At 35.7% G+C, this 21,437-nt stretch overlaps 2 protein-coding genes across 5 annotated transcripts in view; one reads left to right on the top strand and one right to left on the bottom strand.

The window, feature by feature from the left end:
* The window catches only part of LOC144979688 (serine/threonine-protein kinase VRK1-like), a 33,442-nt gene extending 18,489 nt beyond the window's left edge, over nucleotides 1-14,953 (bottom strand). Inside the window, exons 1-8 of one of the 4 annotated variants that reach the window (XM_078926611.1) lie at nucleotides 14,905-14,929; nucleotides 13,393-13,484; nucleotides 9,668-9,715; nucleotides 7,843-7,983; nucleotides 6,987-7,039; nucleotides 5,309-5,378; nucleotides 1,988-2,184; nucleotides 1,567-1,671 (exon numbers count right to left, since the gene is read on the bottom strand). In XM_078926611.1, coding sequence (XP_078782737.1) covers nucleotides 1,567-1,671; nucleotides 1,988-2,184; nucleotides 5,309-5,378; nucleotides 6,987-7,039; nucleotides 7,843-7,983; nucleotides 9,668-9,689 — 588 coding nt within the window. In that variant the 5' untranslated portion in view covers nucleotides 9,690-9,715; nucleotides 13,393-13,484; nucleotides 14,905-14,929. Of the gene's footprint in view, nucleotides 1-1,566; nucleotides 1,672-1,987; nucleotides 2,185-5,308; nucleotides 5,379-6,986; nucleotides 7,040-7,842; nucleotides 7,984-9,667; nucleotides 9,716-13,392; nucleotides 13,485-14,776 lie in introns of all 4 variants that reach the window. The other 3 variants (XM_078926601.1, XM_078926620.1, XM_078926628.1) reach the window with 3 other exon arrangements.
* A 74-nt stretch (nucleotides 14,954-15,027) lies between these two features.
* LOC144979678 (uncharacterized) overlaps nucleotides 15,028-21,437 on the top strand; it is a 40,134-nt gene continuing 33,724 nt past the window's right edge. The window contains exon 1 of the mRNA XM_078926580.1: nucleotides 15,028-15,732. Within this exon, the coding sequence (XP_078782706.1) occupies nucleotides 15,213-15,732 (520 nt within the window). The 5' untranslated portion in view covers nucleotides 15,028-15,212. The remainder of the gene's footprint in view (nucleotides 15,733-21,437) is intronic.

The raw sequence follows: 21,437 nt of genomic DNA, 5'->3' as shown, positions 1-21,437 counted from the left end.
GTCTTGTGGTAAAATTTATGTATATACAGGCAATCTATATCAATATATACTGTTATATAGTGGATAAAAAAAAAACGGGACTTTGGTGTCATGCCAATATAACTGTGATGTCGATATAACCGCTCTGCACTGATTGGTATGGGCAGGGGGTGGGGTGTTGGTAACGGAGTGAAGATGGTTTCAGTAGAGATGTGTAAGGGGTGTTGAATGGATACAAGAGAGCGCATTGGACAACAGTTGTAATGGGAATTTTGTTTGGTCATCAACATTTTTTTTATTGACTTATTCAGTTATTCGGCAATTTCTTTTCGGTTTAAAGATAGTCTGAGCATAGTGGCTTTCAGTTTATATAGTTGGTTAAAAGAAACAAAGAGGAAAATATGACAACTTTTTATTTCTATTAGGTTTAGCGGTCTTTTTTTTCTTTTGTTTGGTCGTGGCGTGAAAAAGGAGTCTGCATTTATTGATGGTATTTGATCTGTTATAATCTTGAACATGAATGACAGACGGGTTTCTTTTCTTGAGGCTGATGAGGTTTCTTTCTTCTAACATTTTTGTCATGCATCCTGGGGTTCTGCTCTTATAGTTCCCAGTTATGAACCGGGCGCCTTGTCTCTGGACTCTCTCAAGTTTTTGAATATCCTCTTTCAGGTAGGGGTCCCAAGCAACTGCTCCGTATTCCAATTGTGATCTCACAAGTGCGAGGTAGGCGTTTTGTTTGCATACGTTGGGACGTGGCTAAGATTTCGGCGGAGAAAGGCGAGGGTGGAGATTGCCTTTTGGGTTATTTTGTTAATGCGTTTCCCCCATTTCAAGACCTTTGAGAAGGTGATGCCAAGGTATGTGTTATGCTCAATTTGTTTCAGGACGGTGTTGCTTAACTTGTAGGTCTCATTGTACTTTTTAGCTGTGCTGAGGATGTAGCATTTGTTTGCGTTAAATTTCATTCCCCAATCATTAGCCCACTGTTTGAGACTATTCAAGTCCTCTTGTAGCAATTTTTGATCGTTTGCAGATTTTATTGGTCGGTATATTAGACAGTCATCGGCAAATAACCTAATCTGAGATTTTACTCGTAGAGGTAGGTCATTGATGAAACAAAGACATAGTATGGGTCCTAGCACCGTTCCCTGTGGTACTCCCGATATGACTGGACATTAATCCGATGACGAACAGTCTAGGACTACTTTCATGGTACGCTTTGTGAGGAAATTACAAAGCCATGTGTGTAGAGAGCCACGAATTCTGTAATTTTCTAGTTTCTGCTGGACTTTTTGGTGGGGCACAGTATCAAATGCTTTGAAAAAGTCGAGGATGCCGATGTCTGCCTGAGTGTTGGCATTCTGTCGTGACACAGTTAAATTTCTAGACATCAAAAAGTAATATCACCGATATTACAATCCCTAAAAGAGAAGACAAAATTTAATCCAAATTGGAAAGAAAATTTGGACATTTGGCAAAATTTCACTTCCAAAAACTGTAGATTTTGATTTTATTGGCTAAAGGACAGCACATTGAAACAGTTCTCAACTAATTAATATTTATCACAGCATGACAGCAAAATACCTGATTTCTGTCTTCAGATCGGCCATTAAAACCAAAAAGAATGTTGGAGGCTTTCACATCAGCATGAACATACTCCTTCTGATGTAGGTATTGCAATGCATCTAACTGAATCAATAAAATTTAAACAGAAAAGCAAAATGTATCACACAAATTATTACATCGTTCATATACTTCATTACTACCTTAGGTATTTTTTATAATCAATTTGGTACATTGTTCCAGGTTTGAAAAAAAATAAGCTAAAGTATTTAATTCATTAATTATATATTGAAAATAAAAACTGAAAAGAAAAATGATATTAAAAAAAAAAAGAAGAAAAAGTAAATGAAAACAAAAAGAAAAATATAGAGAAACAAAATAAACAATAATAAAAAAAATAAGAAAACAATACTTGACATTTGTGACAAATACTAATACTAACCATCCTAATGCCAATGGCAAATATTGTTGTGGTGGGAAAAATTCCTCCAGCAGCCTGTAAAAGTTTCTGCAGATCAGTTCCGTACCGCGGCATCACCAGGAAACGATAGGACACTGAATTGTATGTGTGCAAACCACTGCCTACATATGGTGGCACAGCCAGGTATTTCAGCTTATGACATTTGATGAAGTCTTGAACTGAGAGATTAATAAATTTAAAATGATGAGAAATTAATAATAATGATAATAATAATAATAATAATAATAATAATAATAATAATAATAATAATAATAATAATAATAATAATAATAATAAATAATAATAATTAATAATAATAATAATAATAATAATAATAATAATAATAATAATAATAATAATAATAATAATAATAATAATAATAAAATAATACAGTCCACTCTGGATAATCGCAACTCAGTTTATCGCAACTATCGGTTGATTGCAACATTTACCAAGAAGCGGAATTAATTCTATATAAAAGTCACTGGTTAATTGCAACAAACTTCAGTTAATCGCAACATATTTTTGACCTCAAAAAGTGGCAAATTCAGAAATCAAACAAACAAAATATCATTATTAATTTTCATCGTTGGTGGAATCATGACAGTTGAAGAATAGAGAGTGGCTGGGGTTTAATGGTACAGTAGTGTCACCATCCTATTAGAGACAAAAGAGGGCTGCAGTATGAGTTGTTTGTAAGGTCATCTGTGAACATTAGATAGGAGGTGAGGTGGCTGGGCGTAGTTTAGACAACAGGTGGACTTTGACAGTTCTAAAGAGAAACTGAGCGATATCCTTTGTTTTGGGATTGACAACTGTGCATTGTGACAATGGGTTTGGTGATGTATTAAAACGGATTTTGCTCGCCAAAATCTTTACAGGGCTGACATATGGTTTTTGTTTCAATCATATTGCTCAGTCTGTGGTGGACTAAGGACACTGTCTACAACAACAGTTTGATTTCACTATATATGTGTGAAATGTTACAACTGTGGACAGGAAAATCAACTTCGGTTAATTGCAACATTTTCACTGATCACAAGGTGTTGTGATTATCCAGAGTGGACTGTAATATTATTAATAATAATTTTAATAATGATGTTAAATAATAATAATGGTATTTATCTGTCATCTGCATTATTGCCAAGTTGGGACCTAAAATTTGCCAAAATTTTCCCCAAAAATTCCCAAAATTTGTCAAGAAATTTGCCAAAAAGACCAAAATTTGCCCAAAAATTTCCGGAGCCTCCTGGTAAAAATTAACGCGCTATATGGAAAAACAAATATAAAAGACATTTTATTACAATTAAAGGAGGCTGCATTTATTATTTTTCACACTGTAACACAATTTATTCGCCACACCTTCAGACAATCACACTCACACATAAAATACACACAGACACATACTGTGGAATAGAAAAGTTACATTGGCCAACATTAAACTCAGTCACATAATATAGGGCTACTCCATACCTGCTGATTTTTTCGTAATTTTACGAATTTTAGACAAATTTCATGGCCAATTACGAAAATACTAAATTTTATGGAAAATTACGAATTTTTAATTCTCAGTAATATTTAAATAATAATAAAGATAATGATAAAAATAATAATGATAATAATAATATTAATAATAATAATGATAAGAAGAAAAACTACTACTACTACTACTACTACTACTACTACTACTGCTATTACTACAACACTAATGATAATAATAATAATAATAATAATAATAATAATAATAATAATAATAATAATAATAATAATAATAATAATAATAATAATAATAATAATAATAATAATAATAAAAATAATAATAATAATAAAGCATTTCTACAGTGCTCATAAGCAAGACGATGTAATGTTGAAGTGATCATCAATGTCAAATTGTGGTTGTTCGAGTTTAGAGTTTAAGTCCAGGCAAAGCTGCAACATTTCCCAGTTTCGCAACTTTTTTTCGTAATTTTTTTTTTTTACAAAAGTTTGCCAAATTTTGGGAAAATTGCCCAAATTTGCAGATCACCCTAATATTTGCGGCCGCAAAAAATGCAGATGACAGATTTATGGACACCAATGGCTTTGGGTATGTTTAAATAATGGAAAAGTACATGAATTTACACATTCTATAATAAGGATCTCATAGAAAGCAGGTTTAAACTATTTTGATCAACTAACTCCGATCTCCCATTTGGCAAATGTATTATGCATACAAAGTGTATTTTACTTTTTCTGTGTGCTTTGTCTGGCACTGCATCTAAATAACTCTACAAATTTTTATCTTTCACCAGCTTTCCAATTTTGCATCTGACCAATTCATTCCGTTAATTTCTTCTGGGATTGCTGTGCCCATACTAGACATTTGAACCCTTCACATCCCAAAAGTTGAATCAGAATGTCAGAAATAGGAGTTTCTAATTTTACTTACCAAAATCACCTCGCCACTTTTTGCCAAAATCTGTCACTAGTAATAAGTATAGTGCAACTATACTAGTAAAACTTATACAGTAGATTGATCTCTCGGATCGGGAGCATGGAATCCCTCTTTGTTACTATTTTTAGATGGATTTACCCTGATTAAAAACAGAAATTACCAAATGCTGGGAGATCATTGTTTCGATACTATAATTTCAGGTATTCTCTTAGCTTTGTATTTCTAATGATATATAACATGTAGATTTTAATATGATAGAAACTTTTGTTGCTAAGGAGTTTTCGTAGATAAGTTTTGGTTGTTTGAGGTCTTTTTGATGAACATTATATTAGCATAGGGGTTGAAAAATTGTAATTTTAAAATTCTTTTCACTGGTATAAATGGTAAAAATCGAAAGTTGTATAGCTCAAGTACCCAAAAATGCTCAACACTCAATTTTAGTATCAGGCACCAAAATCAGCAAAAATTACCCTGCATGCCCCCCCCCCCCCCCCCTTAACCCCCTTTTAGCAAGTTTTAAACATATAATTTTTCTTTGTCTTTTCCTGCCCCTCCTCCTCCTATCATTGTCAGTATTGCTGAAAATTGGAATGATTGCACCAAAACCGGATGGGTTGGCAGGTATGCGTCTACTTATTGTTACCTAATTCAAGATTAAGCCAAAATTATCTATGACATTTAAAGCAATTTGGCTGTTTTTACCCAAAACCTAATTGATGTAAGCCATCTGGTGGATCTCTTTTTGTTTTGATATCTGTGATAAATTAAATATTAATAACCGGTGAGAACAGAATAAAACCCAAGTCCAAAAAAAAATAATTCTCGATTTATGAGAAAATCATGGGTATAAAGTATAAATGATAACTTACTGTATTCTTTCTTTGCTGCTCTGATATAAAAATTCATCTCACAAAAGAGAGGACCATTTGCACCTGGTTCCTAAATAAAACAAAGGTCAAAATATCATCAAAATTTAATTTAAAAAAAAAAAAAAAACTGTAATCAAATTCAGGGATGTATCTCTATAGCTGATTAATAAATATGTGGGTTTTGTTTGGGGGTTCTTATGCCCCCCCCCCCCCCACCATCATTCTCTTTTTTTTTAAAGAAGGAAGGTGGGGGGGGGGGGGGGGTGAATCCAAACAGATTTAGACTAGCAAGACTATATTTTCAGGAATATATAGGATTTCCAATTTTAAAAATCAGTATCACCTTAAAATGAATGATTTCCATCTTTATTTATTCAAGTAAAAAAAAACAAATGCATTATACAAACAAGAGTTATTACATTTTTTTTCCAGATCTTATAATGACTAATAGCACAGATTGTGAATAAACTATCAGTCTTTTACTCACATCACAGAAAGCTTCTTTAATTTATCAGTGGAAATAAATACTGTGCTGTTTAAATGCAGTTAAAAGAGAAGAGGAGAGGGATAATAGCCAAATCACTCTTCCTCATTCAATTCGATCTATCCGCATTTAAGCAGAAATTCTCTATGAAATTTTTACACTGCATACGTTGAAAAGAGATTAGACATATTTTCCTTTACAAAGAATTAAATTGCATTATGACATCATGAAGTCTTTGAATACGGCTTATTATGTCTCGATGTGTCACAGATTATAATTTTTTAAGATTTTAAAATATTGCCTCAAGTTCAATGATGTTTGACAACGTATGCATGAATTACAAAATCTTAAAATTTAAAAGACTGGAAGTCCCACTTAAGAAAATACTTCAACATGTCGGCTAACTTTTCCTCTTTCGAAATAATTGCACAGTCATAAGACAGTTCCTACCAGGCATATTTGGATAACTGTCACAGACTCCTGCAAGCCAACATTGAGCATGATCTAGAAAATCCCTCCAAATCAGCCTGGTTACAGAGCCATCCGTAATCCTATATCAATTATTCCTTTATTATTGTGTGTTTATCAGTGAATCGCCTTTTTAATGGTTTTGCAAATATTAAACTTATTTTGTTGATCTCAGCAGTGACAATGTAATAGGGCTTCATTGAATCTGTCGAAGTTAATACGAGCCTTTTAAAAAAATATAACCAGGTCACACATTTGTGTTTGATTCAAACCTTTTTTGTTTTGTTTTTGATTCAAATTTTTCATCCTACACATGATTCAGTTCATTATTCTTTTTTTTAAATTTCTGTTCTGTTCACTGCCGCCATTTAATATTTCCTGTTGCATAACTGTAAACAAAACTTTGTTTTTGATATCCTTCTGAAAACTCTATAATTAATTCACCTTTATACTAGCTTTTTGAATCTATTTAAGTCAAGCAAGTTATCCTGACTCATTGAAAGGGAAGGATATTGTTAGGCAAAGCTTTTCAGTGTTGTCACGATTCAAGTTGGTAAAGCCACTTGTTCATCATCTTTTTTCAGACTCAGATGATTAATGGACATCAAATGAAAAATCATCTGGCAAGATGTTGTTATAAGCCCGCTCTAGTCAAATTAACCTGAAATTAAAGATCTTACAATGAAGAGTATAGTGTTATCTGAAACAACAACAGAGAATACTTACAACTTTTACTACAAACTGAGATTCACTGGATGTAGAGCTGTCAGTGGAGTTTGCTGTTAGAAATAATAATAATAATAATAATAATAATAATAATAATAATAATAATAATAATAATAATAATAATAATGATAATAATAATAATAATAATAATAATAATAATGATAATAATATATTACTACTGTAATAATGAATTTAATAATTGTTGTTGTTGTTGTTATTATATTATTATTATTATTATTATAACAACAACAATAATTGAATTCATCATTATAATAATAATATATAAATTTCTTAAACAAAGCATCCAATATTTTAAATTTAAAAGCTTTGCAGCACTACAGTTCACACCCATATACACACAAACACAAGACAAGGTAATCAAAATCACACCAAAACTGAAGTAGTAGTAGTAGTAGTAGTAGTAGTTATGATGATGGGGTTGTTGTAGTAGTGGCGGTAAAAGGGATGATGATGTGATTTTTTGTAATGGTTCTCTCTGTCAAGATCGCAGAACCAAAACAACACTGCCAACCTACTGCTTTGGAAGATCGCAAATGAAATGAAGGAGAGTCACTCACCCCAACTGTAAATAAAAATCAATTTGTTAATATAACTTTTGATCTCCATCTGTTGACGTCAGTCTGATCATACCATCATTATCATTGCCTTACCTATAGAGACAAAAATTTGGCATTGTCGACTTGAAGATGGTATTTCCGACCAATATTTAAATTATCTGACCCACATACCTACCCTATATGATCAAAAACTGAGTTATCCAACTTGCTTGGACACCATATTATAATTCATGTAAATCATGCTAGTGTATAACATTTTGTCAATTGTGGAGACATACCATGGTAGAGTAAACCAAAACCTCCATGCCCAATGACTTCCCCTAACCTCCATTGCTTCTTTAAGACATCAGTCATAACAGTGCCTTTGGTGAATTCCTCAGCTAGTTTTGTGGCTTTTGGACCAGCTCGTTTCTTAGGAGCTGAAAAATCAAAATATGAATTTCAGTGGACTTGACTATAAATATAAATAAAGCTAGTTTTAAAAATTTCGAAATGACTGTTGCTGCTACTGGCCAGATACTCGTTTTTAACCTAGGTGTGATGAGAGGGTGTGAATAAAGAACCTTTTCTAAATAATTACTTTGCATTGCCCAGACCTACCATTATGAGGTCAAGTGAGTATCATACGCAAGATCACAACATGACAGTTTACAGTTTAACATACATAAACTTATTCATCAATCTATGAATAGAAACAAAAAAAAAAAGGCTTTCTACTGAAGATTTTTCCTTAGGACAGCCAAAACCACCATGCTGGCGACAACGCCGGCAAGCACTACGCCATGTTGTATGCACTCAGAGCGGCCAGGAATTGTTCAAGACTTAATGCTGTCACTATTTCTTCTGGCAGATCATTCAATTCCTTTGTGATTTGTGGGAAAAAAGCTCTGTTGCCTATATGTTGATATTTCCCAATAGTATCAAGAGTTGTTTTTTTACGGTATACACAGTCCAACACTGTACCACAGCCCTGGTAAAAAAATATGCAATATGCATAAATCACTCGCCAGACATGCCAGGCATTTTTTGACTGGAAACCAGGTCTTTTTAATGGAGATCGATGCTGAATCACTACATTGGTGATGATAAGCATGGTGTATCTAATTTCTTCTTTCACAAGTTGTATAATGCTGTCATCTGCATTTTTTGCCAAATTGGGACCTAAAATTTGCCAAAAAAACCCCCAAAATTTGCCAAGAAATTTGCCAAAAAGACCAAAATTTGCCGCAATTTGTGTCCTTATTTGAAGATTTTTTGACGAAACGATCTATGACTGAAGTTGGAAGTGTAAGTGACTCGATTTATTTGACTTGAGAAATGAAATGACTGTGAATAGCGTTGTTACAAAGATTTTAAAGGATCATTATCCGTAGAGAGTAGCTTCCCATGGTTTGGGACCAGGCAAAGCTGCAACATTTCTCAAATTTCGCACTTTTTTTTTTCGTTATTTGGTTTTCGCTTCTTATTTTTCCCAAAATTTGCCACGCGATTTCCCAATTTTCCCAAAATTTGCCACGATTTGCCAATTTTGGGAAATTTGCCAAAATTTGCGGATCGCCCTGATATTTGCGGCTGCAAATTGCCATTTGCAGCCGCAAAAAATGCAGATGCCAGATAATGGGTGAGGAGATTTGAAAGTTGCTGACTCGTGGTAATGATTGTATTAATTTAAGAAAGATTATAAGATAAAGATAGTGGTGCACAGGAAATACTATGACTGCTGTGGTTGAACTGTCACAAGAAACAACTAAATATTTCCTCTACAACAGTAAGGTAATTTCTGTGCTTATATAAAATAATAAACTAAATGGCATGGTCGAAATAGTTTAGCTGCTTTTAATCACAAAAGAAAAGAGACACGTTATACAAGATATAGAGGAAAAAGAAATCTAATCATCTACCTAGTCTTTAAGATTGCTTCTTGAGCCAACAGGCACTAAATTAAAACAGGTTTCAGGCCACTCACACTCCCATGGGATGACAGTAAGATGAAAAGTAAGGAAATTGTTTTGTTTTTTTTAAACCAATTTCCAAATAATGAAATTCAGTAGTACAAACTACCAGTAACTTTGTCAAAGTATAAATAAAAAGAAAGCATGTTACCTGCGGCTGCACCACGTGGCATACTTTTATTTGTATGAAAACTTTGAGCTGGAGAGTAAAATGGTGTCAATACAGATTCAGATTTAAGATTGCAGTATACCAAAAACTAGACATACAACTGTCTTTTAAAAAAATAATCTTTCACAAATTACAATTTATTTTCAATATGTATTGGTCTACTACTGACAGTATTCTAAGCTCGTGTATTGAATACAACTCAGCAAGATTTAAAGTCTCACCTAAATAAAAATCATTTTGGAAACAAGACAAGAACCCTCCAGCATGGATTCCTTGAGAGGGGGGCAGTGTGCCTCAGCGGTATGATCTTTGCTTTGTACCAGAGAGATATCAATTTCGTTTTTGTTTGTAAGGATTTTACGGCGCTTGCAACACAATAAGGTCATATCAGCGCCAGTATAATGGAAGAAAATGGGATAGTAAAAAGTTCTAGAATTGCAATTAAAGCACCCAAGAAAACATGAGTGAAAGGGGAATTGGTTCAAATAGGGGACAGGTGTGGATTCCAAGAGCACAATATTAGTGTATTTAGTTTGAGATCACCAAAGTGTCTCATCCTCACAAAAGCACAAGTTCCCACTAAGAGGTACACATTCAAATGGCCAGGGACAGGACAAAACCAAGTAATCTCATTCCAAGACAAAGACAGAAAGCTTGTTGGAAAACAGATATAGGGGGATAGAAGACACAGTAAATGCCTCCTTCCCCACTATGGGAGAGATAGCTAGTTCTAGTATTCATCGCAGTATAATGACCCTAAGCAAGCCATCTCTTCTGAGATGCTGTTGACACCTGGTTTCAGGGCTGCCAGGCAGGTTAAAAAAAATCCGCTCCAACCAAACGGGGTGTCTCTTGGACACGGACTGAATTTCAGAAATCACTATGAAAACTGAATTTTGAAGTAAGGTACATAAAAATGTTACTCTTTATAAATTAGCATTTCAATACAAGCAATTTAGTAAAGATTATTGTACAATACATATCTAAAACAAGAGAGTGCAGAGTAGGGGTTACTGTGCAGAAGAAATACATTAAACAAACTAAGCAACGTTAATTTCAAAGGCCCCACCAATCCTCAAAAAGTAACCATCCACTGCCCCATTATCTACAAATCTCTACTCATTCATCGTAAATGAGCTCCTTTCTAACCATAATAATGTCGCCATTTAATTTTCGGGAGAAAAAAATCGCTATTCAAAAAAAAAAAAAAAAATTTTTTTTAAGGCCTCGAAAATTTGCGAAACCGCGAAGCCGCTTTCAACCGCGAATTTTCGCGGTTCCGCGATCATCTGGCAGCCCTGGGTTTATTCCAGTCTTCTCTTGGAGCAGAACCTAACACAAATATCTGCTAGGAGGTTTATGCAGCACTTCACAGATACAGATCAGACACAGAACATTTTTTAAATGGATACCTCTATTTGTTGTAGTACTACTGCAAATAGTGAATATCGTTCATTTGTTATTTGCAATAGTACAAAAGAGCATAGCGGTTTATAATCTATGGTAGAACTGCAAATGCTCTGTTCAGGTTCATTCTGTACTTGCAGTAGTAGCCTACAACAAATGTTTCGTTATTTTTTGCACCTAGAGCTTTATTGGATTGGGAGCAATATAAATAAACTTCATTGTTATTATTATCATCATTATCACTATTATTATCATTATTATTATTACTATTATTATAATCATTATTTTGCATTTCGTAATTTGCAATACTACTGCAAATAGTAGCTTCTGTTCCTTTTTTGTTATTTGCAGTAGTACTGGCAAAATGATAAGTTGCTCGTTTGTATTTGTTGTATTTGCAGTATTGGTTGGTCATGCCTTTGTTTTATCATTTGCAATATAGTTTATTTGTTCAATAGTGTTATCTGCAGTAGAACAGTTCACTCCACTTAATTGCACACTCCACCTATACACTACACATTCCCGAAAAACAGAATTTTTGCTATATAATCGCACACCATCTCCGCTTAATCGCTACACCTTGATTGCAGTGACAACCAACAGACATGAAATCAGCGATGCTGTTCCCGCTCACACAACTTTTCAGCTGAAGCATTTGATCAATTCTTTACAATGAACAACAATATACCCATCAGCGGTGAACTGACATCTCAGGAACTACTGAGCTCCGTTCAGACACACAAAAGACAACGCCAGGATAATGAAGATGAGGATGAGTCATCGGAATGTGACAAACCACCCCTGACAAACACTGAAAAACTTGACACAGTGGACAAACAACATCGCCAAATCTAAGAAGAACGGTCTACAGATGATCTACAAAACAGTTTGCACAGAACAGAAAGAAATCAATGCCCCACGTAACTGTTCTTACAAACAATAATGTCACATTTTGTTGTCGATAAAACATGGAAAAGAAAAGAAAATCAAAACAAAACAAAAATGAATAAATAAATAAAAATTAAGAAACAAAAATTCTTCTAATGGGGTTATGTCTTGAATATGACATTTCCAAGCCCATAGAAAACCCAGAAGGGAACGTCCTACATGAATTGCACATGAAAGCTGTGGTCACATTAACCCGAACTCCCGAGGGTGTGTGTGCGATTAAGCGGAGTCGACAGTAATGCATTCATAATAAAAAGAAATAAAATGTATAGCGAAATGAGTGTAATGCATGATGATGAGGGTGAAGTTGTCTGTGTGGTAGCTGTGATGATAACGTAATTGCTGAAGAGGTGGTTGTCAATGATGATAGTAAGTTCATAGCAGTGAATGGCAAAAGTCCCATTGGAAAAAAATACAAAAATGTATCTCCCCTCCTGAACCTCCATCCTTTATAGTGATATAAATAAAAGAGAAGAAATTGCAAATCAAAAACACCAATTGTAAAAACGGTTTTAAAAAGTAGATATCACTGTACATATAGCGAAAATATTCGATGTTATGAGCTAAGACCCCCAAAAAAGAAGAAATAATGAGATAGTGGCCTATATCCGCTGTGAGCATTTGTCACCAAGCATGATGTGAATTAGTTGATGTTCAGATATTGATTGCAGAGACGCCAACTTTAAATTTGGCTCACAGGAATTTCAGACACCACTCGTAGGATTTTCAATGCCGAAAGAGAAATTTCCGCACACAAGAAAAAGGAATTGTGTTTGGCATTGTGTTTACATATTGTATAGTTCTAAATAGAAAACTGATTAGAATTATATCGTTATGATATATTATAAACACAATGCCAAATACAATCCCAAAGTTTCCTTATTTCAAATGAAGTAAAGCTCCAAAACCTAATGGTAGTGATTGTAGTACTGGTGGTAGTGAGGATGATGTGGTGTTGGTGGCTGTAGTAGTAGTGGTGATGATGATGATGTGATAGTCATAGTTGTAATAGTAGTGTTAGTGATGATGATGATGTGGTGGTGGTGGTTGTAGTTGTACTAGTAGTGGTAGCGATGATGATGTGGTGGTGGTTGCAGTAATGTGGTGGTGGTGGTGGTGGTGGTTGTAGTTGTAGTGGTAGTGATGATGTGGTGGTGGTGGTTGTAGTAGTAGAGGTAGCGATAATGATGTGGTGTTGGTGGTTGTAGTAGTAGTGGTAGTGATGATGTGCTGGTGGTGGTTGTAGTAGTAGAGGTAGTGATGATGATATGGTGGTGGTGGTGGTTGTAGTAGTAGCAGTGATGATGATGTGGTGGCTGGAGGGGGGTATCCTTGGAACAAATTGACCTCACCGGAATTTGACGGAAGTTGCCCGGAACCTGGAATTTTTTGCCCCAGACCAGAGTTTTTTCCGGTGAAACCGGAGTTTTGGCATCACTGCGAACTGAATAAAATATATTGATTATTAAAATAGAAGAGGATTCCCAGCAATGTAAGAAAACAATATGGCCTGGGACACTTTGTTTTTTCGGCATGCAGCTTTAAAGCCAGTGAATTCTAACAGAAATATTGCAAATGGATTTATTATAATTGATGCATGTATAACAATATAATAGAATAGAAGTTAAAAGTGTAAAATAAATTCAAGCTAGTAACAGATGAAACGTAATGTTTGCTGTCCATGAAACTGAATGGTCACCACTCAGTAGTAATGGCGTCCATGGGAGTCGTAAAAGACAACCGACTCAGCAAATTATTTTTGAAATTAGAAACATCATTTCTAAAGATCAAATTTATCTCAGAGATAGTAATATTTATTGGACATTGCAACTAAATGAAAGTCCGCAATGGCTTAAAGCTTAAGTAATATAATAAAAGTGCTGTGAAACTAAGGAAGTCCTGCCATAAAAAAAAATAATAAAAATAAATAATAATAATAATAATAGGCTGCCTCTATTCTCACCCTGGATGAGAATAGAAAAACAGTCAAGCTCTCATCCTGGGTGAGAATAGAAAAACATTCGACCTCTCATCCTGGGTGAGAATAGAGGTAGTGGCACCTTCTCACTATTCTCACTCCTGTATTAATCAACAGGCATGGTTAGCTTAGCTCCCCCCCCCCCCCCCCCACCCCCTCCTCAATATTCTCACCTGATTGACATCATCTCTCTCGTGACTGCTTTTAGTGGTACTGGACATAAATAAGGAGGGTTAACATCATATCATTAATATCATGCATTAAAAATTTCTCTCTCTCTCCCTCTCTCGACTCTCGTCACTGCTTTTACTTTTACTTTTAGTGGTAGGCTACTGGACGTAAGGAGAGTGAACATACATAATTCTATTCTCACTCGATCATCGTCATCTCTCTCACACACAACATAATATTGTCACACTACTTTCTAATTAGACTTAGACAAGGTAGATTTTTCAATTGAATGCAAGGTGTTCGTTGATGAGTATGCTCCTCTCCTTTTACTTCCAAAGCAGCCACGAGAGAAATTGTGATGATTGGGTGAGAGTAGCGAGGAAGGGCGGGGGCTAGGGGATGAGAATAGCGAGAAGGTGCCACTCTCTATTCTCATCCAGATGAGAATAGTAATAGTCACTCCCAATCACTAAGATAGAACTCAGGACTTAGACGACTCAGTGACTTAGAGCCTAAGGCTAAGGCTAAGGAGTCGAGAAGAGATAGGATTAACTTTACTAACTTAGACTAGAACTATTGACAATTACCAGTTAATAGATAATGTACTTCAAAATAATTTGCCGACCAAGTCGATTTTATTATTAAAACCTTGACAAGATTGAAGGAAGAGGAATTTCCATTTAGTTTAGTCAGAGATAGTAAGAATTGACTTAACCTAAGCAAGGAGGAAGAGATGGAACTTTCGGTTTGTTTTTGTTGAAACGGCCGCCAAAGGTATGGCAAGAAGAGGACATTTGATTGGCTTTTGTATATTTTTCAAACCAATCAAAATTGCTTTATAGTATCGCAGTAGGAAGTCACATGACGCAGGCGTTTATAATGGCAGCCATCAACAACACGGGAAAAATGATACATTGATTGTGCGAGAAAAACATAATATCCTAATTATTCGTCCAGGACTTTACTAAACCAACCACATTTTTGATGATTTGATATCCTTATGGATTGATTTATTAGAACGAAATGGCTGAACTCGATACAGAGCCTCCGAGTTCGGTCAGTCCATTTTCTGATCTTGATACTTCAGGTGGGAGTGGGAGTGGATTATCGGAAGTAAACAAAGGCCGTCGCGAAACCGATGTTGGTGAAGATTCTCATCTCGATAATCATTCAATATCCTCCTCTAATATTAGCAATAATTTCAAAAGCAATAATTGTTTAGCCACCAATAACATACATGATGAGAACATTACAAAGGAGCAAGCTCTTGATCAAGATGGTGATATTTGCAAGCAGAATGATGTTGAGTTCATGGAGGCAGAAGTTCAAGAAAACAAGAAAAATGAGCAGATGTCTCAGCAACTTTCCAATGGCTCTGCAGATACTGCTCATAAAGAGTCGTTATTAGAAGCCGAGAAAGATGAAAGTGTGAATGACAAGTATAATGGGTCTAAAAAGATTTACAAGAAGAAAAGAGGGGTTCGTTTTCCGGATGACTCGTCAATCACCTGCTGTTGTGATCCTCCAGATCCTTGGAAGAATGGTGAGTCTTCTTTACAAACCATATATTCATTTATCATTTAATATGATACCTTACTTTTAGTTCTAGGATAAACAGTTCCAAAGTTATGATTATTTTACTACTCAAAATTTACTATTGCAAAGAGCTCAAAATCTGTGACTGAATTCCCCCCTTGGACACCCTCTCGATAACGAGAGTGGTTATTCAGAGTCGACTCTGGATAACTGTAGGCAGTTATTCAGAGTCGACTCTGGATAACTGTAGATGGTTATTCAGAGTCGACCCTGGATAACCATGTGTACAGATATTTAGAGCCGAGTAGCCTATCGAATTATCGAGTTGAGTTCTTGCGAGATGAGTTTCTTTCAATTTGATACCAGTTTACTACGGTTATTTTGTGACTTTGGCAATTTTAGTGCCAAATTCTTAAAACTTGGCGATTTTTCAACTTCAGTCGCTTATAAATAAGAATCTTTAATCAATTGCAAAACATATTCCATCAACAAAGCAAATTTAAATTAGCTTATAAACAACCATTTCTTAAATCGATCAGCCTAACTTATTATCTCTCTATTATTACCAAATGATATCTATAAACATAATATGAAGATAGAAGGGTGGCTGAGAGAGAGAGAGAGAGAGAGAATTAATGAATTGATTTTTATTTTTTTTTAAATTGTTTTATAATTAGACACAAGTTGTAATGAATTCTATTAACAAATTCAGAACAATCAAACAAAAACAAAACAAAACTTAAAAAGGAAGAAAGAAAAAAGACACGTTTATAAACCTAAAAAATCGTCAAATGAATGTATTATCATGTTACAGCTAAAAAGTACACAAATATTTACATCCATTTGCTCCATCCCCTTCCCTTTCATCATCTTCTCATTCATGGCCACCATGTGTCTTGTGCTGCCTTTTACATTTGGCGCCAGCGTGTCTAGACTAACGTCATAAATAAAGGAGTGTCACCAAAATTCATGCAACTGAGCAGAGGTGTCAAAAAATGATAGAAGGCATATTATTGTTTCCCCCCCCCCCCCCCTCCCCTGAACTACCACTGAGCAGAAAATGTTTGACATGACAAAAAACAACGGAACATTTATGAACAAATCCTAGAATCCCAGAAATCCGCGGAAGATTATCATCACTGGTCCCCACTATATTTTTTTAAGATATTTCTTTTTTTTTTTTTTTTTTTTTTTTGCAAAATCTCGACAATTTGCAAAGAATTGCAAATTTTGCGGCCGCAATGCAAATCACCGATGCAAAAAACTGCCATGGCAGAAGAGACAAGAAAATACGAAAAAGTAAAACGATTTTTTCCCGTAGGGTTAAACAGAGGTGGGAGAGAAGAAAAAAAACAAACAGAAAAACCGTGTGGTTGCAAACTGGAAGTTCATCACTCATAACTGTCTACAGTTATTCAGAGTGGACTCCCCGACTCTGAATAACTGTAGACAGTTATTCAGAGTCAACTGTCTACAGTTATTCAGAGTGGACTCCCCGACTCTGAATAACCGTAGACAGTTATTCAGAGTCGAATCTGAATAACCGGAGAAAGTTATTCATAGTCGACTCTGAATAACCGCAGCCCTCGATAAAGAAGTGTAACCACTGATTGAAATGGGACTTTAGCAAGAGAAATGAAAAGAGGGTTGGTCACTTTTGGCTTTGGCCAAAATTAAACATACTGCACTGCCTTCAATCTTAATGAAATTTGACATTGACATAGATAAATGAATTATCTAGATGCAATTTCTTTTCTTTTTTTTTTTTGCTATCTTAAGTTTGAAAATAATTACAAAAGTTTTAAAATGACGTATTTTTTTTTCAAATTATGATTTTTGACATGATTTACGAACAATGATTTCTATGACATTAAAATAAAGCTTGATCTCTGTTCTTTAAAATGATACCAGAACTGTTCAGATACTGTGGAAAATAATGCAACAGTGATCATGTGAAATTTGTTTTATTCAAATTTTAACCCAAACTCGCGCTTCATTTTCCAATGGCTAATCGGCATCTGTCTACAGGCTGGAATCAGACTACCTACTTAGAACTTGGGCTGTTGTTATTCACAGACATGTCTGTGTATGTTTATCTGCTATAATAGACAGCTATGTCTGTAAATAAGAAAAGGTCAGGCTTTTTTTTATGGCTAGACTCTATTTGCAGTAATATTACAAAGGCTGTCGTTATTGCCAGACATGTCTGCCAATAAAGAAAAATGATTATTGGCAGACACCTGTCGTTATTCTCAGACATGTCTGGCAATTTTAAAAAACCTGTTTGCCACCATGATGACTGATATGCCTTTTATTATAGGTTAATAGGTTGCACAAAGTGTGAGTGTGTTTTTGTGCATGTGTTGTGGTTTCGCACTTTTTATTTCATGCATATCTGTTCGGCTATATTTGGTCTATGCTGTTACAACCAAATGAACAATTGCCTTCATGGACAATATAAAGATATTACTATTATTATTATTATTATTATTATTATTATTATTATTATTATTATTATTATTATTATTATTATTATTATTATTATATTGTTACTATTGGGAGGCTACTCAGTATCATTTTCACCCTCTTCGTCTCATTAAAGGGAAAGTATAATCATTATTTTTTCGTGGACGAAATTTGGTGGATTTTTCATGAGAGGCTCAGAACATGGTCAATGTGGTGATTTTGGTTACATTTGGTGTCTTGTACATCTAACGTTTTGTTTTTCTCTTTTTGTTATAGATGCCTGCTTGTGTTAAAAGTTGATTAAAGCTTTAGAAAGAATGTTCAAAGTAAAGTCTCATTTGTCTCTTTTGTGATCCGAATCTACAACAATTTAATCAACTTTTAACACAAGCAGGCATCCTGCAATCTAGATCCTAATCCTTGGAGTAGCAGCGGCCAATGTTGAAGCTCCTTCTCTGTTTGAGAATATAATTGAAGACTGTAGACCTATCGCTACTAAGTCACGCCGTCATTCAGAGTTGGACGAACTTTTCATCGAGTCAGAAGTGCAGAAGCTCCTCATCGACCCTTCATCGTCACCATGGAGGGCTCAAGTGTTGGTTACGAGTGGAGAAAGACACAAAAGGAGACTATAGTCAAACTATCAATAAATATACTCTACTTGATGCGTACCCTTTACCAAGGCTGGATAAGATGGCAGAGTCTATCTCTAAGTATAGGTATTACAGTACCTTTGATCTGAAAAGCGCTTACCACCAGATACCTATCAAAGAAAGTGACATGGAATATACTGCTTTCGAGGCGTGTGGCAACCTATATCACTTCAAAAGAATCCCCTTCGGTGTAACTAACGGTGTCAAAGGACGATCGACACCATAATTAAACAAGAAGATCTCTCCGCTTCCTTTGCTTACTTGGACAACGTAACTGTGTGTGAGGACGACTGGTGTGAGCATAATTTTAATGTAAAACGCTTCAGAGAAGTTGCCCAAAAACACGGGACTGACTTTCAATGAATCCAAGAACGTGATAGGTGTTGGAACTCATTGATGTTACTGGCTACAGGATTTCAAAAGGGGAAATACGACCTGATCCCTCGAGACTAACACCACTTCGCCAAATGGAGCCTCCTACATCACTCAAAGCTCAGAAAAGGGCCTGTGGCATGTTCGCTTATTATTCCCCCTGGATATCCCACTTCTCTGATAAAATTCATTTACTGAATAATAACACCACATTCCCATCTCCACCTGAAGTACTTCAGGCCTTTGACAATCTAAAAGAGGAACTCGAGACAGCGGTCCTGGTAACTGTAGATCCTCAGCTTCCTCTTACCGTAAAGTCCGATGCATCAGACATAGCTATTTCAGCTACTCTCAACCAGGAGGGTCGCCCTGTTGCCTTCTTCTCCCGAACACGCTTGTCAAGTGAGAAACACCACTCTTCGGTCGAAAAGGAGGCTTACGCAATTGTGGAAGCAATCAGAAAGTGGCGTCACTTCCTAATCAATACTCACTTCAAACTTGTTACGGATCAAAAGTCTGTGGCTTTCATATACGATTCGAAGCAAAAAGGAAAAGTTAAAAATGACAAAATTCAAAGGTGGAAAATTGAACTGTCTTGTTACGACTACGATGTAATCTACCGTCCCGGGCCAGAAAACCATGCTGCTGACGCACTCTCTCGAGCTACATGCAGTGTTGCTTCTTGTGATCATTTAAAACACCTTCATGAAGCCCTCAGTCACCCAGGAGTGACCAGAATGATTCACTTTGTACGAGCAAAGAACTTACCTTACAGTGTTGAGGATGTAAAGAAAATGACATCTGGATGTCCAGTCTGCTCTGAAATCAAACCTAGATTTTACAAACCAAAACAAATGCCCAACCTCATCAAATCTACCCAGCCAATGGAAAGGCTTAGTATTGACTTTAAAGGGCCACTGCCTACCTCTACTAGGAATAGATACTTATTAACTCTGATTGATGAATATTCCCGATTCCCATTTGCCGACATGACTACAACCACTGTAATTTACTGCTTGAACCAAATGTTTTCAATATTTGGCATGCCTCACTACGTACATTCTGATAGATTTCCTCAATTTGTGTCAGAAGAATTGAAGTCATTTCTCCAGGAAAAGGAATAGCAACTAGCCGATCAACTCCATATAACCCTAGAGGGAATGGGCAAGTGGAACGACTAAACAACACAATATGGAAAGCAATCACTCTCTCTCTCAAATCCAAAGTGGGAACTGGTTCTACAGGACTCCCTGCACTTTGTTCATTCGCTTCTCTGCACTGAAACAAATGCTACACCGCATGAACGCATGTTCCAGTATACTCGTCGCTCTACTAATGCAGAAAAGTGAGTGGAGCAGGCACTTATGTTGGTAACAACAAGATATGAAGTGAATAGAAAAGTGCCAGAAGACAATAGAGAATAAAAATTTTTCGCGGCGGTGTGGGGTTTGAACCTGCGACCTTATTGGTACGACAACTCCGCCTGGCAGGTGAGAGCGTGGCTCTACCGTGTGAGCTATCCACGAACACAAAAATATTCGTTTCAAACTCAAAGTCATTACTAGATCCCTCTCTCACCCACTTCTTGAGACCGCCGATTCGTTCGTACACCACCATCGCGAATAATTTTGACCAGCAGTTAAGCTTAATAGCCAATATTCTCAACACAAACATATAACATAGAAACGATTGAGACATTGAGTATGCTCCGGTGTATGGGGTGAATTTTTAATTCAGAAAAGTGAGTGGAGCAGGCACTTATGTTGGTAACAACAAGATATGAAGTGAATAGAAAAGTGCCAGAAGACAATAGAGAATAAAAATTTTTTCGCGGCGGTGGTGGGGTTTGAACCTGCGACCTTATTGGTACGACAACTCCGCCTGGCAGGTGAGAGCGTGGCTCTACCGTGTGAGCTATCCACGAACACAAAAATATTCGTTTCAAACTCAAAGTCATTACTAGATCCCTCTCTCACCCACTTCTTGAGACCGCCGATTCGTTCGTACACCACCATCGCGAATAATTTTGACCAGCAGTTAAGCTTAATAGCCAATATTCTCAACACAAACATATAACATAGAAACGATTGAGACATTGAGTATGCTCCGGTGTATGGGGTGAATTTTAATTCAGAAAAGTGAGTGGAGCAGGCACTTATGTTGGTAACAACAAGATATGAAGTGAATAGAAAAGTGCCAGAAGACAATAGAGAATAAAAAT

Source organism: Berghia stephanieae, chromosome 1 (assembly GCF_034508935.2).
Source record: "Berghia stephanieae isolate SIO BIC M18660-M18661 chromosome 1, UCSD_Bste_1.3, whole genome shotgun sequence".
In the NCBI taxonomy this organism is placed as follows: domain Eukaryota; kingdom Metazoa; phylum Mollusca; class Gastropoda; order Nudibranchia; family Aeolidiidae; genus Berghia; species Berghia stephanieae.
Note: the sequence above shows the minus strand (reverse complement) of the source record. Positions and strands in the feature narration are given on the sequence as shown.